We start from the raw sequence: 19,254 nt of genomic DNA on the forward strand, positions 1-19,254 counted from the left end.
AAATTTTTCTCTACCTTTTTTTTGTGTGCTGGTAGAATTTCTCAGTAGATTCTTAAATATAGTTCGTTTAAGCCGCTTGCTTTTTCTTTCTTTTTTTGACTTTTTTTTGGGCTTTACTCTTATTTGTATATTGAGTTCATGTTTTCAATTTCAAGAGGAACAAGCTAGCTGTTTTCAAAGAGGAAATCAATCTAACACTTCAGAGGAATTGATTTCTACGAAAAAATTTTTATACGATTTGAGGCTAGCGGGCTGTTAATGGGTGGTCTTTTTTAAATATTTTGCAAATAATTTCAAGTTCGCCCCTCGCCAGTATTAAATGATCTTTCTTAAGCGAAATTTTGTAAAAAGACCGAAGGTCAGATTGCCAAGAATCTGACGGTAAATGGTAATATTGGTTTATATTTTTTTTTCTGCGTGATGGTAGAATTTCCTATTAAGCTCTGAAATATAGCTAGTTTAAGCTATTTTATTTCATTTTTTTGGTGTTTGTATGTGTGTTCAGTTTTTTTTTTCGTTTGACTTTACTTTTTTTATGTTTTGAGCTTAGGTATTGCATTTTTAAGAGCATGTGTTCTAAGAGCTGTGTTCTAAGAGGAAACCAATTTAGTATGTCAGAGGAATTCTCTCTACAAAAAAAAAAAACTGTATATGGTTTGAGGCTATAATGTTGTTAATGCGTGGTTATTTTTAAATATTCCGCAACACCAGATTTTGTGATTAGATACAAAGTCAGATTGTCAAGAAAATGATAAAATTGGTATACTAGAATATGTAGAGCTGAAATAAAAATTTTTATACAAGCTTAGTTTACCAGGAAAATGACACAATTGGTTTATAACTCTTTTTTGAGTGATGTTGGACTTTCCCTGTCTGTTGTACGCTTGAAGTACGAGGGACCGTGAAAATTGAATCTGATTGTTTGAATAAGTTAAGTTGATATCTTAAAAAAGTAGGAAAATTGGGAGTCTAATTTTTAATGACTTTATTTAACTTTAATTTTTAAGGACCTTCGTATGCAGTTTTTGTCAGAGATGGCGTAATTTTAGTAAAAGAAATATAGGGGAAAAATTAGCAAAAAATAAGCAAAAAAAAAATTTGGTACTAAAAGGCTAAATAAATTATAGTTGTCCTTAGAAGGTATAGTCGTCTCTGGGAATCAGTAGTTTGTTAATGTATGGATTTCTGCTAACGAAAAGTATTGTCAAATTTGGCTGGTTAGTTTGCTTACGTTCAACATCTTAATCTTGAAAAAAACTAAAAAAAAAATTGAAATATTATAATTTTGAATAATTTCATAGAAATAAAATAATTTTGAAATATTATGAATGGTGTAATATTTATTATGGTACAAGATGGGCCCAGGGGGCAAAATATATTTTATTTTTCGTATATGATACTCTAAACTTAATTTGTTTAAGCTTTTTTCCTGTTTTCTATTTCACTTTGTTTTACGTTCGTGTTTTGCGTTTTAAGTGCTACATGTTCAAGAACAACAAGGGAGTTTTGTTTGCAATAATTAGATCTCCAATGTTCCATTATAAGGGAAGTAGCATGGACAAAGATTTTTCATATTGCATCGCTTTTCATTTTGTGTTTTAATTTTGAAAATTTTCACGTCTTGGACGAAGTGTACGAAGTCAATTTTTGTGTTTTGATTTCTTCCTTTCATTGATTTTGTACGAGTTATTAGCAGAATTTCCTTTAATTTCTTTTTTCCATGTTAGGTTTTAAACTAGCTGTACACAAGGAAAATAGCTTCCCCCAATGATTGCCTAAAAACTCGCCGCTAGGAAAATTTTTGGACAACACGCAAACAGAAGGAAAAGCTTGGATGTTTGGCCTGAAACTCCACACTTTTAGTATAAATATTTGCTTCCTCAAGAATCATCTAAGCCCCCCCCCCCCCCATAAAACTAAGGCCATATTTATGTTTATCTTTTAACATTTCATGCAAGTCTTAGTGCATATTTCTTTCCCTAAATAAAAAAAAATGGCATGTTTGGGACAATGCATTCATTAGGTTGATAGTTGTAAACAAATTATTGATCCGCTCATATAGATTTTGGTTAATATGATTAATATAGATCATATGATGCAGATATATAATATAAGCAACTTCATATAGATTATATAATATATAGTAAATAAATATTAATGTATTATGATAAATTGGTAGGCTATTGATTTTTTAGATTGATTACGACAGATTATCATTGATTATTATTAGATTCATTATTACATTACGTTGATCAATTGTGATAACCTGATCTTTTCTGCCTCTCTAAATGTATATTATATTTCTATGAGAACGTTTAGCCCACAGTTTTTTCCCAATCTTTTAGTTAATTCAATTTAAATTTAATGTTGTATTCCGGATGAACATTTTTTCCCAGGGCTAGAAGACTCTTTTTTTCGGTCACTCTCTGTTAAATTGAAAACAAATCTAAAATTGAAACTATAGCGAATAACAAATGTCCAAATTTTCCTTCATTTTTCTCGCCGAGATTTAACTGAGCATTTTAAACTTCATTTGAACCAAGTCCATAACACAAACAGCGGAGGAAATCAAAAGAGAAGATTTTTTCCTCGTTCTGATTGTGCTGCATCAATCATGTCGAATTTGTTTTTTAGAATGGTTGCTGTTTATTTGTATGTTTGAATCAAATATTCGTATTTATATGAACTAGGTTAATTTGGCTTGCAAAATTCTTTAGCGTTCGGTGGCAAAAAGGTTTTAAATAACTTTTTTTTAATTAATTATTATTCTTGGGAATATCTTTGCGACTATAATTGAAAAATTAAATAAGAAATAGGTACTTGGGTATCCAGATGAGGTGCTGAGCTGAGTTGCTGATTTCCACATTGCTTATGAGCAGCTGATGAAGTTGAGGTTCTCTGGAACTTGCAAGAGATACTTAAATCTTCAAACCATTTTATTAGTTAGTGTTCGGAGAAAAACCCGGTGAATGTCCAGTGGTGACTAAATAAAACCCACGTGAATACCAACTCTATAAACATTAAAATCTAAATGTGTTCCCAAATAAAGACCGTAAATCAATATTAGAAGCAAATACTTAACTGGAGAAATGGAAACCACCCTGGCCGTTTTTAACCTATCAAAAGTGACTATAGTAATTTTTAAGTCAATCAGTTATCTAACATTAAAAACTCAAAACTTCAAAAGTAGACTTGGTCAGATTGTCTTCTGCCATGCTCAATTTTCAATCTAAGTCTACATACGTCTTGTTTTACATTAGTGTATAGATGTTTTTCTATATATATATATATATATATATATATATATATATATATATATATATATATATATATATATATATATATGTGTGTGTGTGTGTGTGTGTGTGTGTGTAGATATATTTCTATATATATATATAGTTACAAATCCTAGATTATTAATATGGATTTCACCAAAACTCGTTTTTTTTCTTTCCAAACCTCTTTAGCCAAACTGTACGCTGTGCAGTGAAGAAAAACTCACCTAACACTTCCATCTGAGCCTAGATGAACGGGGTGTTGAGGCTGCAGGGTCGGGGATAACCTTTACATCCTAGATTAACCCCTTACACCTTGTAAGGTCATCTATTTCTTCGCATAACAGTTCAGTTTCAACCTGATTCTGGAAAAAAGCTTCTTTTGAATTCACTGGGGACCTTATTATATCCTGATTATTAAATATGCAATAAATCAATGTAGAGTGCAAAAATGTATTTATAGCTAATTTATTTGTATTTGTTTAACAGGGACAGAGCCCAAGTTTTGTCAACCAACTTTTATCAAAGGAGGTGAGAACCGTGAATTTATGAACCCCAACCCTAGTACTTAGCTGCTTTACTTTAATTAAATAGATAATAGATAATTGGGAATAATCAGGGATAATTGGGTCGACTTTTACGTGTCTGCACGTATCAGGGGAGGGATCTTCTGCCACCCTCAAAAATAGGGACTTCTGTAATTTTGTCTTTATATGTCTAGAAACGTCACATAATTTACCAGCTTTAACCCTTTCAATAAATTTAGACCCACTTTTCCCGTATACGACCCCTGTACAAATCGCTGTACGCTTCTCTTTGAAACCAACCAACCTTTCATTTGAAGCTATTTGTTTCAATTGTGCAGCCTGCTTTGCTGTGAAAATTGGTATTCTTACTACATACACATGATTTTACTACATACAAACTACATAAACATACACATCCCCCACTGGATTCACCCAAAAACAAGCAAGAATCATCTAAACCTATTCATATATAATTTCTCATTATTTGACGTATACATGGGGACGACCAGTGAGGGAATATGGAATGATGCCCTCCTCCCTGAGAACAAAGATGACATTTCAAAGATGATTCAGATGAAAGAAAAGAGAATTATTCTTAAACAAATCCTGACTGAACAGAGCTCTTGGAAGTAGCCTGATTGTCCTCCTTCCCCGCAAAGCCCCCTGTCTAGTGGTATTCTAAAACTTGAGGACATCTCCCGAGTACATTTTTCAATTATAAGCAGCCTAAAGTGCTAGTTACCAGGTAAATAGATGGAGTATTGATAGATAAAGTCCTTCATGAACTAAGCATGGGCATGGCTATGGCGGTTGTTTTATTGGTCCTCAGCTTATATCTTAGTTATTTGTAATGTTTCTCCATTCTTATTAAATATAGATATTGATAAGTTCAGCTAATTGTTACTAACACAATTATAGCCAGCCCGGTTGCCACTCAGAAAAATAAATCTTACCATGGATATTGTGTAAAAAAAATCATTAAAGAACAATCGCGTTACTATATAAAGTTCATTTGGCATCTGGAGGGTGGGATTCAAATTCACTGACACTGGAGGTTATGAAGTTCATAAGTTCGATTTGGCAGCAAAACATCGCAAGGTTGAAAATAAATCATTAAAATTAGTGATGAACTACGAGGGATTGTAACATATTGAAATGAATTACTGTATGTATATTTCAGGGGTGCGTGCCCTTTTTTCAAGGAGGGTTGGAGGCTTGTGGTATAGTTATTTCCGTAGGTGCTCTCCTCTATATTCTGGAAAGTGCTTTTTTGATATTTTCATTGAAAATACCTTTTTTGATCTTCTCATTTTAAAAATAAATCCCCCCATTGATATTTTCAGGACTTGTTACCCCTGGTAGATTTTATATAATTTGCAGGGAATTTTTTAAAGTATTCTCTTGTTGTGTTTTAGAAAACCGTTTTTTGTTCCTCTTCTCCTCTTTTCCTGTATATAGGGAAAAGTGTACTATCGAAAATATCTAAAGAATGGTAAACGTAGATAAGACGCATTGCTAATCCATTTTACTTATTGCAATTAACTGTAATCAGTTTATACAGCCTGGGAAAAACTATTCAGCAAACTTTGTTTCCAATGCTATTAAAAGTTTGGTCTTTGGGTGCCTACGTAAAAGTATTAATTGACTTTTCCGAGGTATAGTCAGTTAATGTAGAAGAAAGTATATCGAATTAAATAAGCTGCTGAAATGCTAAAAGAGAGTTTTAAGAAAAGTGAGAAGTCAAGACTTGCTCCTAATACCTATGCTGCTTTCACACTACGCCAAAGAAGACTTTATATTTCCTTATGTAATTATATAACACACAAAAGGTATATAATGCACATCTCCAACTGAGCAATAAAGTTGGTGCTTGTCCTAGTCTGTCTCCCAAAAATCTTTAATAGAGAAGGTGGGAATTTTCTTAACTGTATCGTATTTATGCTGTGCGAGCCTTTAGCAGTCCAGGGAATAGTTTTCGTGTTGTCTCTGGAGTTCGCTGAGTTGGACTTGAGCAGTGTTTTTACTGTGTTGAATCATTATTATTTATTCATGAATTGTGAACCAACCTTAAAATACAGTGTAATCGTTTTTATTTGCTTAAGATTAATGAAACTCTTCTTTTAACTTTCCATCACACCCTATTAAGATCGACTTTTATAAATAGTTAATTTTCTTTACTTTTTTTGACGTTGTGGATTCGTATAGAACTTGTTTAGAACTTTAACATAGAGTTTTTTATATCTGTATTTTTATGTTTCTTTTTTATTTTAGCCCCTTACTCGAGAAACCGTCAGATGGGGTTTTACGAGCCGCAAAATCTGGTGACCTCAAAAAGGTAATCAAACTATTGAAAAGTTATCATCCCTTCCTATTTTGCCACTTATCTACGTGTTTGTTTTTCGTCGCCATGTCAGTTTCATCCTGCAATTGCATTTAGATCGTTCTGTATTTCTTGAGTATCAACAGGATAGAAAAATGTTTATTACAATATTGTTGTTAAAAATATTATTCTTTCTTTCCTGCTACATCAGTTTTCGTTTGTAGCAGATTATGATTATAATCTGCTACAATATAATCTGCTACATTGATTATGGTTGAGTATGGTAATCAATAACTTGATTATGGTTAAAGTAAACCATAATCAAGTCAGTCAATAATCAAGTAAATAATAATAGTAAATATTAAAGAATAATAGTAAATATATACGGAATACACAGGAAAAACACACAAGTTTTTACGGGCACTTCATCGTTATTCGGTTTTCCCGGTTTTCAGGTTTCCTGGTTTTTTGTTTTGTACAACGGGCTTTCAATTAAATGATAATAATAACATATATAGGGCATACAAAAGTAAAAAAAAAGACAAAGAAAAATTTGTTTTGCTAGTAGTCAAATATTACTTGATGGACGTTGGCTCGGGAAACAGCATAAAAATTAAATAAATAAATAAAACCGTATGTAATTCGAAAAGGAAATGAAAATAAACAAAGAAAATTTTCTTCTTAAAGTAAAGAAAATCAACAAAGGAAATTAAATTAAAATGAATCAAAATAAAAAAAATCTGAAATGAGAAGATTCGGCACACAGTTCCTAAACATGGAAAAATTTAACTCTATAATGTCTTATTCATTTAAAAAAAAGTGCCAAAAATATTTAATAGTCCTATATTAGAATAAATATTCATTTCTTTTTTCCAAGCAGAATAGAATAAATTTTAATTGGAATAGTTCTCTATTTGTTTCTGGATTTCTTACCTAGATAAAACAAAAAAAAACGAACGCACAGCAAATGCACAAGTAGAAAAAAGTAATAAACAAGAAATATTTATACTTATTTATTTTGTGATATATTGCCCAGATAAAAAGGGAAATGCACAGGGTATGCATTATGAATAAACATCGTTGTTTATTTCTTCATTTATCAACCAGATAGAAGAAATATAAATTAAAGATAGGATATACCGAAAATTAAATATACATAATAATCAGCTTCACGGGCATGCAATCTTTTAGCATGCAATTATTTTACCTCCCCCATATTTTAGAATAGCTCCATATCTATTTTGCTCTGTTGAAATTAAAACACATAATATTTATTTTTGGAGTAGAATCTTACATATATGTATATCATCTTGTAGTAGTACCTACGGAAACCTGTTTTGTGTTTTTGCTGTCCTGTGAAATTAGAAAGATGGCGCATGTTTCAATTGCGACCGACGCATTACTGATTGACACTACAGTTGTGCATTGATTCCTTTTTTTATTTAAAGAGGTGACCATCAAGGCCGTATCCGGGGGGGGGGGGGGCTGGAGGGTTTGAGTCTCTTCCCCGCTGAAATGTGTGTTCGACTCGTAAACACGTAACAAAAATGAATACAAACAAATTTCTGATGCATTTTTTAAGTTTTCTTTTGTACTCCCCCCCTCCTTCCCCGAAATTTTGTTCCAATTATAGAATTGTCAATACAACAATTACAAAATGGAATTTCTGGATGAATTGATAAACATTTAAAAGGAAATAATAAAATTTCCCTATAATCCGTTCCGTATTTTGAAGATTTGAATATTTTACGTATGAAGATTTTGAAGATTTTAGACTATGGGTATGATGTTTTTATAGATTGTATGCTAACCTCGCGTGAAAGGACTTGTTTAAGCGTGAAAAATTAATATTAAGTTTACTTAACCACTTAGTATAGAATAATCGTATGTAGTGTGAAAGCCACGTCAGTCTTCATAAATGAGCCTTTACTGTTTTGTCAATGGAGTCCCTTTAATTATGTTAATCTCGATAGTTTAGTGCTTTGTACCGTATGATTGATTCAACAGTTGTGCTCTGCTTTCTTTTTTATTTCCGAGGGTGGCTATAATCTATATCCGGTGTTAGGAAAACATGCAAGGAAATAAACATATAGTGCTGTTTCGGTACAAAATACCGATTATAGCCACCCGATATAGCCATACCGATATATAATTCGGTATACCTGATAGTCAAAATATGAGAATTCATTCTTTTGTGGGGCATGCGCTGACTTTGGACTTGTCTCTGTGAGAAAAACGATCAATCTCGATTTTTGGCTTGTGGGACGCAAGTGGATTGAATTAAAAGTATATAATTCCTTTGAATGTACAGGGACTTCATTTACACAAATGAAATTGACAAAGTATCCAACGGAACATATTGAATCTTTATCCTGCTATTTTTCAATAATCATCTTGAATCGGACTTGTCTCTGTGAGAAAAACGATCAATCTCGATTTTTGGCTTGTGGGACGCAAGTGGATTGAATTAAAAGTATATAATTCCTTTGAATGTACAGGGACTTCATTTACACAAATGAAATTGACAAAGTATCCAACGGAACATATTGAATCTTTATCCTGCTATTTTTCAATAATCATCTTGACTCTCACTGGCTCGTAAATTACTGGTGTTTGATAGCAATTTTAGCTTTATATAGATCTAAGGCAAAGTTGTAGAGAGGCGAATTAGATATTGAGTGACAAATTGGGGAGTTAGGGGCAAAGCTTTGAAGTTATAAAATTTCTTAGTGTTCATGTAATTACGGAGTAGAACGATTTGTTTGAAAGTCTCTTTAGCTCCTTTGATCTCCTTTCAGAAAAAAATGAAATCATTACTGTTCGTAAACGGTATTGGCTTAATTAGTATTGTGTTGATTAAACAACATTTTCCGCACCAAGAAGGGAGTGTGTGTGTGAATCAATAGGAAAGATGCTTTGATCGAAATTCATGGCAACTTCAACTTATGCTTAACCTCTCCTACTGGGGGTTTTGTAGAGGTCGCACCCTTTTTGAGAGTACATGAACTCCGAAGATGGACTTGATCATATTTTGGAAATTGATCATGATTGGACATTTAGTTGACAATTTTTTTAATTTATGTTACTAATACTTTCAGGATCTGACTCTCTATTTTTGACTTATAATTGATTGTACTGTTGAGCAAAACTACTTTTTATTTTCGTTTTCATTGGTGTATAGCTCAGTAACGAGAGGAGATCAAAATTTAAAGAATTTTTTTCGGATAGGGAGATAAGGAAATAGAGAAGATTCCTTTGAAGTTTTTACAATGTCTAGTGCTAACTTTCTTTTAGTGAAAGAACATAAAATCCTTTTTTCTGCCCTACTAAATAATGTAACAAAAGCAACGAAACGAACCTGTCTTAGCTCAGAAGAAGAACTTTTTCGGGATCTTTTAATATCAGTCTCGTGTAGAACATGAAATTATTTCATGAGTACTCGAGATCGCAAATCTGTATCTCTTTTTATTTCCAGGGCATAAAATGGGCGTAAAATAGAAAGGAGGATTCCGAAATTACGTTTTTGCTTTTGTGCAAAATTTGTAATTTTGATCAAGTCTTACGAAATTTCGTATGCTTTTTATAGCTTGGACATAAAACTCAGTTGAATAAAGTCTAGCTCCGATCTGACGAATATATGGTATTTGTTTTAAGCAAATTATATTATATTTTTTAGCTCAGAAAATAAAGTCCAATTGCATGCGTGCTTAGCTGAACATCAACGTCTGGGCATAATCATTATCTACTTATCATAAATTACTTCCTGTTTTACAAGCAGTCCTGATTGGTCCAAAGTGATAACGATTAGAAATTGAAGTCTAGCTAAGAACACCTTTGAACAAAACTTAAATCCCTAACCACTGGCCTATTATATCTCCCAGAAAAACTTTTATCAGTATATCTACTGGAAGTGGTTTTTAAATCTACCTCAAAGTTGGCAGAAAGTAGCAGTGAGTGTCCTAATTGTGCCTTTTGTTTGTCCAGTGTCAATTTGACCTTTCTAGTTACCCTTGAAGGGGTTCCTAAACTTTTGTCATCAGGAAGGGGTATCACATCTCAGTTAAAAATGGCAAGAAATTACAATCTGTGTCTTAGCTATTCTTTTTGGGGATGAGGATCCAAATCACCGTTTTTGCGAGAGGGTATCCCTAAATTCTTTTCATCATTAAACATACCGGAAAACAATGATGAATATCAATCCAGTTTATTATGAAGTAAGAGAAAGTGTTTTGGCTTTGTCTTTTTGGCGTTTGCATCCGCTATAACCATTGTTGCGTGGTGGGAAGGATTTGGGATCTCTTACTTTCTGTGGCCACGATACTACTAGAAGTGGCTGTCTTATCTTATTCAAATTTGACAGGAAATAACAACTTGTGTCGCTTTGTACCTTTATCGCGTCTGTATCTGATCCTTGTTCCATAGGTCAAGAGAGAGGCCTAGATTATATGACACTGGCACATCTACAAACTTGATAGTGAATAAGTTCTATTTTTTAAGCTTTCATCAGTACTTCTCTCATGTCTTAACCAAACTTGTGGAGAGTAAGAGTAAGCGTGGTTTGCTTAAGTATTATGGAAATAGCCTTACTTTTATATGGGGGGAGGGGGTGTCAAATCCCTAGTCATAGAAATATTTACTAAAATTAGTTTCCGGATACCAAGTAAACTTAGTCAAAAGCAACTGACAATTTCCTAGTTACGGCTTTCTGACACCTGCAACAAACTCAACCTTCAGGGAAGGGGAGTAGATAACTTCGAAGACCACACTGCCTTTCCATGACGAAGGTAAAACAGTTCAAAACAGGGATGAAACCTTTTTATTGACAGTGAATAGACATGTGTTTTAGTTTTACTGCTGATGATAAACACTGTATATGTGTTCGAAATATCCAGTTAAATAATTTTATATCTATTCATTGTTAATAAAAAGGTTTCATCCCTATTTTAAACTGTTTTACTTTCGTCAGGAGGGGGAGGAGGAGGACGTTCCCCATATTTTTTTTTTCATTTGTAAATGAACCAATAATACTTCACCGTAATTAAGAACTATGCTCCTATATTTGCCTTACTAAGTTCTGCACTTAATCCGATCTCCGCTGGGGAAATAGGTATTTAATGTTACTGATGAATTGGTATTGTAATGAGGAATCAAGCTCATTCGAATAAATTGTTGAAAATTTTCAATTAGTATTCAATTCAAATTCAAGACCTTGCCTTCAGCCTAAATACTATATGGGCTGGTGGCAATTAACCTACGAGACCTGACCAACCAATACAGTCAGCGGCCAACACCCTGTGGATTTAGAGTCGTTTGTGGCTCTTTCGTCTTCAAATTGTGACTTGAGAAACTTATTCTCATGCTGATTATGCTTGTTCTCTGATCGAAATGAGCCACAAAATGCAAGAAAGAAGAAACATATTCAAACTTCTCTCACGAAACCGTCAATATGAATAATTCGAAGTTGGAAGTACTGTACAAATTCATGTCTAAATGTTCACCCCAACGCATTTTAAAGATGTTTGTTGCTGGTTTATATCCTAGGAAATTTTGTATATGATCCTTGAGCAGTATTGCTTGCTGCCTTATTCTCAAATGCATCACACCCCAAGAATGGGGTGTGATTTCACCCTTTACGACGGGTTATGCTTTACAGTTTGCTTTGAAGCCTTACAAAGCTGTTCAAGCAGATTTTAATGATCTTCATAATTTTTTTCATCAATTCTTATTCTGATTAGGGTTGAAAAAAAATTTTATGATAAATTATATATTTAATTAGATGTTTAATAGTTCATTTTAAATTTGATTAGATATTTATTTGGTTACAAAGTTAGTAATACGATTTTATGGATAATATTTATAATTTTTATGGATAATATATATATATATATATATATATATATATATATATATATATATATATATATATATATATATATATATATATATATATATATAGATATATATAGATATATATATATATACATATATATATATATATATATATATATATATATATATATATCATGAAAAGAGAAATCACCAATGCAACAGCACAAACACATAAAAAAAAGAGACAGAAGGAGAAAAGGAAGACTGTTTTCCTAAATTAGTGATTACTATAGATCAGTACTTGGTTGAGGCCTTAACCCTACTCATCCATACAATCACATAGGTCAAACAGCATAGCCATACACAATCAACCATAAAGAATAATCCATGGACAGGCAGTCATGTCGTCAACAAGTATAAGTCGTCATTTACCAAACAATAGAAAAAATAATAAAGACAGATGATTCAGAGGCAACAACCCAACACAAGGGCTCATCAGGAGAATGCACTTGCCTATAGGGTTTCGCCACTTTAAATTCTCTACCCAGCCAAGTGTTGTGGCTACCACAGAATATCCATGGCATCCCCGTGTCAGGTATCACCCCCAAAATACATGCCTATGAAAAAAAAAGCAAATGTAAAACAACCAAGTAACACCAAAAAAAGCTTATCCTGTTAATATATCCCTCTTTTTAGCAACAATAGGTAAACTAAATATGATAATATATATATATATATATATATATATATATATATATATATATATATATATATATATATATATATATATATATATACGTATATATATATATATATATATATATATATATATATATATGTATATATATATATATATATATATAATAATAATAATAATAATAATTTTATGGATATTATATCCATTTTATGGATAATAATATATAACTCCGGCTCTTCATTGGATTTTTTTTTACGGTCGTGAAGAGACTATTTGGCTCTTTGAACTGAAAAGTTGCCGATCTCTGAGTAGAACTCTATTTATGCTATCCATGGTCAGGTCCTAACCATGCAAGGGAAAGGCTGAATCCTCGTTACCCAACATCCATCAGAAGGGCTTATTTAAACTAAATGGGGTAGGGATAAACCTTCTCTCTTTGGAGATTTTCAAGTTCAGTGTGTTTTATTCTATACAAAATTAGCTGCTATAGAAATTTGTCTATAGAAAATCAGGTGGTAGAAGCAAATACCACTTTAGCCTAAACAAAAACTTTGTGTACATGTTGATACTAAAGAAAATTTTCAGTATTTGCATTTCAGTGTTGCCCCGTGTGCAAACAACTTACTCGATTATTTCGTTTATTTTCATTTAAATCTGAAAATAATTATTAATGATTAATAATTACCTTATTTACAAAATGTTTTCAGCTATAATCAAAACTTGTCTGCTATTACCAAAATCTAATATAGTGCTATACTGATATAGTTGTCAGTATAGCTATTAGAACTCTTACAATTATGTGTTCTTCCTTTATTGTTTTTTCTTAGTTTCCATCATCAGCAAACAAGAAGATACTTTACCGTTTTCAGACGTTTCAAAGCAAACTGTAAAGCATAACCCTTTGTAAAGGGTGAAATCACACTTCATTATTGGGGTATGATGCATGTGAGAATAAGCCCCGTTCGCATATATACTCGATTATTTGGTGTCAAACAAGAAATAGAACCCATTGGTTTTGACCCTAATTAATTGCTATGATACTTATGCTGAGGAAACACGCTCAATCTGGATAAATTCTTGAAAAGTTCCAACTGCTAAGTAATTCAAAAAGAATATGGAATATAGTGCGATCAAATCGTGTCATAGTGCGATCAAATCGTGTCTGTCATGATCAAGATTACCATAATCTTGCCAATTATACCCAACTCTTGTTGATACTATCAAATTCTTATTCGAAGTCTTGTTGATACTATTAAATATCTCGTACTATATTATCAATACCACATGGTATAATGAGGATCCTCTATTATATTATCGAAGCTTTACATAGTATTACATATTCTTTTTGTTCTTCCCTTTTTTCAGTAATTGTAATTCTCGCTGCCACTTATCTTTTAATCGTATATTTCTCTTTTCTTCAATTTCATTTTTGACTCGCTCTAATTGTCAGTTTTACAAGTATTCTACCTACAAATTTCTCTGTTCTTTATTTTGCTTATCATTGTTTCAGACATTTTTTCAATGTCCTTTGCCTTAGCTGCTCAGATTGGTCTTGTCACTTTCACAGGTTGTCCATTTTCATCCATTTATTTACATTTCTCGGGTCGTTCTCTTGATCATATCTCATTTAATGGTCCAGTTTGCTCATTTTGAGCTTTCGTTTTTGTCTTCTTTTGTCCTTTTTTGTCCTCATTTTAAGCTTACGTTAATTATGTTTTTCTCTTCTAGATATTATGAAACCGCTAAAAATGCCTTTTGAAATCTACATCATCAAATATGAACACATGAATTTACATATTTCTAAGTTTTGTTCTGTAAATTCTTCTTAAACTGTTTGAAAATCTATTTTCCTTGCGTTTCCACTTTCAATCGATATAATCGTTAAGCGAGTTAATCCCTCCTGATTCATTGTTGATATCAAAGAGTTTTTTATTGGTTTTAGCCTGGAAAATGATCTCTCTCCTGAAGTTACGCTTACTAGAATTATTAAGAATATTTTACAATTTTGAAAAAAAAATCATTTTGATAGCAGCGCGGGGCCCTTGAAATGCTGAGCCAGATTGGGTCTAGTTGTTTCAATCGGACTTTATCCGGTCCTGGTTCTAGGCTCCCAGTCGTTCCCCTTTCGACTACTTCCATCGTCATCCAATTTAACGTTCAATGGAAATCAATGACAAATACGCAAGAGTAGGCCTACACTTAAGTTATATAATCTTTACCTCATTAGAAAGCAGCAATTTTCATTGTTGAAAATTATTTTGAATTAGAATTACATGAAATTAAAAAATTTAATAACACAGCTAACCGAGAGTTTTTAATTTGCGGTGAATCTATAGTAATGAAGAGGTTTTCTTGTCGATAGACCTCTTTTTTCGAAGGTCACTTGACCTTACTTTTAGTAGTTTCCAGAATCTCAATATTTCATCTCGTTTTTCAAAAGAAAACTTTTGGAGAGAGATAGAATAGGTTTTCAATGAAGAGGACTGAAAAATTTAATATTGATTCATTTTGTTTCGGATTTTGATTATTTTTTTTTTTTCAACAAAGGTCTAGAATTCCATTTTTTTTTTTTTTTTTTTTTTTAATAATCGGCAAGAGTTCAGTCGTTTTTTTTTCCTCTTTTAAATAAATGTATCTGAGAATGGATATTTTTGGCGTTGTTGCACAAAAAATGGCTGCGCAAAACACGGCTGCACAAAAGTGTGTGCATCCACCAATACACTTCCTTATCCAACATTTGCTAAGGATTCCTTCGGTAACCAGGTTCACAGTAATAACCTAAAGTTGTGCTATAGACGGCAAAAGGGTGTGTGTAGGTGCGAGGGCGATTTGGGCCCACACTCCCTCAAAATATATCTCGAGTGTCTTGTGGTTTTCTTCCTAATTTGTCATATACTCCAGTTTTATTCGCCTATTCTACGCAGTTTTTTTTTTAGAGTTTTTTTTTTTTAAGGTGAGATAGGTTTACCTATCTTAGAGAAATAAAATCGCTAAATATTTTAATGTTTAGAAGTAATAAAGTTGGGACTCCATTGATGTTCTTTTCTATATTTATTTTTAGCCGTTGAAAGACCTTCGCTTGATTGGGACCATCTGGAATTTTTGAAACTAAAAATTGAGTTTAAAATGCTAGAAAATGTGTTAGAAAGCAACAGAAGAAAACTGTGTCTAAGAAGAACAATATATCACTGGCTACATTAAAAACTTTAAATTCAGATCTAAACCTCTGTTTCAGCCAAAGAAAGAAAAAAAAATAATCAAGCGAAGAAAAATACTTTTAAGCAACAAAAACGATGGAACAAGAACTATTCCTCAAATCCAAATTAACAAACCGGTTAGTTAGAAGTTCCAAAGAACAGAATGAATTGGTTCTCTAGACAACGAGACTGCGTACTATCAAAATAACCTACTTACTTGGCCTATATCTCCAGCCGGGTGCTCCTCTCCTTGAGAATGTCGTCTGTGTCTTCCGTCCACTTTGGCTCATGACGAGCGATTGTGTTTCACTCAGTTTGATGTTTGCCATCTTCAGGTATTCCGACAGCCTGTTGGCCATTGTTACTTCGGTCGAAAGTTGGGTTGCTCCCACTTGCCTTTTGTTGCGTCGAAGTCGTAGTTCTTCTTCGCGGGTAGATGTGTAGGCATTCGCACCAGGTGTCTAAACCATTGTAAGGTGCATTCGGCTGCTTGGGTCCAAAACCTACGCTGCTTAATGAGCTGCAACAACTTTTCATTTCTGACAGAGTTGAGCTATTGCAGACCTTCGATTCCCTCAAGCTCTTTGACTGAAATACGTAAATGGCACCGATGACTATGGTTGATACTTGCCGTGTCTCTGTTTTGCAAAGTGTTAGCTTAGAATTAATTTGTATTTGATCTATTGCAAAATTGTACAAAATGGAAACTTTGATTGTAGAAGACCATTGTCATCTATAAATTCCAACGGTTGATCAACGGGTGACATGAGCATGTGTGAGTAATTTAAAAAGGTAAAGAAACTGGACTAAACTTCACAGTCCAGACCAGTGGTGGTGATCTTTATTTTATGGCTCTTCAGCAAGGAAGTGCAATTTGAGGTTGGGGGCCAGCTGCCCTGTGCTTTCCTGTCCGTAAGTGCAAGGGTGTAAAGTGTTGTATATAAATTATATGAATGTAAATTGTATGTATTCCTGTACATGAGTGTAAGAGTGTAGAGTGTTGCATGTAATTTGTATGGATGTAACATGTAAGAAAACTCTATGTATTCCTGTACATGAGTGCAGGGGTATAGGCTATTGTATGTAAGTTGTATGAATGTAAATTGTATGCATTCCTGTACATGAGCATGATAAGTGCAAGAGCGAAGAGTGTTGTAAGTAAATTTTATGAGTTTAAGTTTTGTATGTTCCTGTACATGAGTGCAAGCGTGGAGATTGTTGTATGTAAATTGTATGAATGTAAATTGTATGTATTCCTGTACATGAGTGCAAGAGTGGAGAGTGTTGTATGTAAATTGTAAGTATTCCTGTACATGATTGCAAGAGTGGAGAGTGTTGTATGTAAATTGTATGCATTCCTGTACATGAGCATGATAAGTGCAAGAGCGAAGAGTGTTGTAAGTAAATTTTATGAGTTTAAGTTTTGTATGTTCCTGTACATGAGTGCAAGCGTGGAGATTGTTGTATGTAAATTGTATGAATGTAAATTGTATGTATTCCTGTACATGAGTGCAAGAGTGGAGAGTGTTTTATGTAAATTTATGAATGTTTGATGATTATGAGTAATGTTAGCCTGTTGTACAGCTGGATGTTTAAACTATATGCTAGCCTGTTTTATAACTAGCATAAGAGTAGTGATGCATAAAAGATGTATTTTAACTCCTAAGGTTTTACAAGCGCGTGTCTTAATTGTGTGCTTTTGAGTGTTCAATTCGCGACTGAATTTAATCTCTTATTAAGTTTTTAATCCTTTTAGTTACGAGAGCTCTATGAGTGTGGCTATTCTTTGTTAACGATTGATGCAAGTGGTCAGACCGCTCTTCATCTAGCCGCTAAACATGGACATAAAGATGTTGTCAAGTACTTACTCGTTACTGGCGCTCCATCTTTACTCGATATGACTGACAATGAGAGGTAAATTTCCATGTGTATAATTCCAGTAAGCGAACAAGTTGTATAGCATCTAAATGCAAGACTAAAAACTCGAAAATAAATTAGGTAGAATTCGGCGGATTTTCATAATATTTATATTCTTTGTGTAAAGCAAGGATTCTCAATTTTTTTTGTGTTGCCATCTCTGGCCGGAAGAGCTACCACTTTCATATAAAACGGCCTAAACAATTCCTTCTGAACCAAACTGGTTTGTCTATGTAGCCCTTTTGGGCTATCTGGATGGGGCTGCTGAAAGTGCAAAACTCACCTCGGGCTGCAGTTTGAACACTAACATTAACGATATCTGACGATAAAAAAAAAACGAAACGAGGCTCCTTTTTTATGTTTTTATTTATAGCCTAATTTAGTTGTTTTTGCAATTTTTCTGCAAAGTGTATCTTTAATCACTTTGAATCACTTTAAAACACAAAAATCACTTTAACGAAATTTAAAAATGAATTTACATTTGAAAATGCTATACTACTACTACTACTACTACTAATAACTCACTGCAGCACCAAGCCGCCTGAGGCCAACACAGCTACGCACGCTCCTCCTCCAACCTAATCTATTTAAAGCCTCCCTCTTTACACCCTCCCAGGAAGTTCCCATTTCCTTTAAATCCTTATTTATGACATCCTCCCAACCCAGACAAGGACGACCTGCTTTCCGTGTAGCCCCAGACGGTTGGCCAAAAAGGACAATCTTCGGTAATCTGTCATCCTTCATCCGTAGAACGTGGCCTAGCCATCTCAACCTTTCTTTCATTATAGCCCCAGAAAGCGGGATTGAACCACACTTTTCGTACAACCTACTGTTTGAAATACGGTCAGTCAGCCGGGTACCCAGAACAAACCGTAGGCAATTTCTCTGGAAAACATCTAGTAAATTGCTATGTTTCATCAAAATTAAGTAATATTTTCTTCAAATACAATATTATGTAATGCGTCTAATTTAAGCGATGTTTTTTTAGTATGTTTAAGCTTTTACATTCAGTTCAATATTTTTTATCCTGAGAATGCACTGGCCCACACCATTTCTTAGAATAGAATAGAATATGATTTATTGGCTAAAATAGCACACAAGCTAGCATAAGCACGTCAGAACAATTATAATTACAATGATAAAATAAATGTTAAGGGATAAACATAGTTACAAAGTTAAATCAATTATTAAAATGTGAAACAAAATAGGGAACGAAAGAGTTTTTACCTCATTGTCAACATTTGGGGACACAAGTCAAGTTCAGTATTTGGAGCTCTACGAGCATTAAGTCTTGTATTGGGAAGGATTGGGGGGTTTTCTTTGAAGGGGGGAAGAAGACGTCGATGATAGTCAGAACTAAGGCACTTGTGCCCGAAGTTCATGGTAAGGAAGTGACGTCGTGATTCCAATGTAGTGAGTTCAAGTCTAGCCAAACCTTCATCATAAGTAGTATAGGACGTCCCCAGTATAATTTTTATAGCTCTTTTTTGAA

At 33.3% G+C, this 19,254-nt stretch overlaps 1 protein-coding gene across 6 annotated transcripts in view; it reads left to right on the forward strand.

Moving 5' to 3' along the window:
• The window catches only part of LOC136025260 (eye-specific diacylglycerol kinase-like), a 266,512-nt gene that overhangs the window by 234,354 nt on the left and 12,904 nt on the right, over positions 1 to 19,254 (forward strand). For 3 of the 6 annotated variants that reach the window (XM_065701114.1, XM_065701109.1, XM_065701110.1), the window contains 3 exons: positions 3,765 to 3,806; positions 6,074 to 6,137; positions 17,602 to 17,759. In XM_065701114.1, coding sequence (XP_065557186.1) covers positions 3,765 to 3,806; positions 6,074 to 6,137; positions 17,602 to 17,759 — 264 coding nt within the window. Of the gene's footprint in view, positions 1 to 3,764; positions 3,807 to 6,073; positions 6,138 to 9,597; positions 9,882 to 17,601; positions 17,760 to 19,254 lie in introns of those variants that run through there. The other 3 variants (XM_065701112.1, XM_065701113.1, XM_065701111.1) reach the window with 3 other exon arrangements.

This window comes from Artemia franciscana, chromosome 3 (genome assembly GCF_032884065.1).
Source record: "Artemia franciscana chromosome 3, ASM3288406v1, whole genome shotgun sequence".
Taxonomy (NCBI): domain Eukaryota; kingdom Metazoa; phylum Arthropoda; class Branchiopoda; order Anostraca; family Artemiidae; genus Artemia; species Artemia franciscana.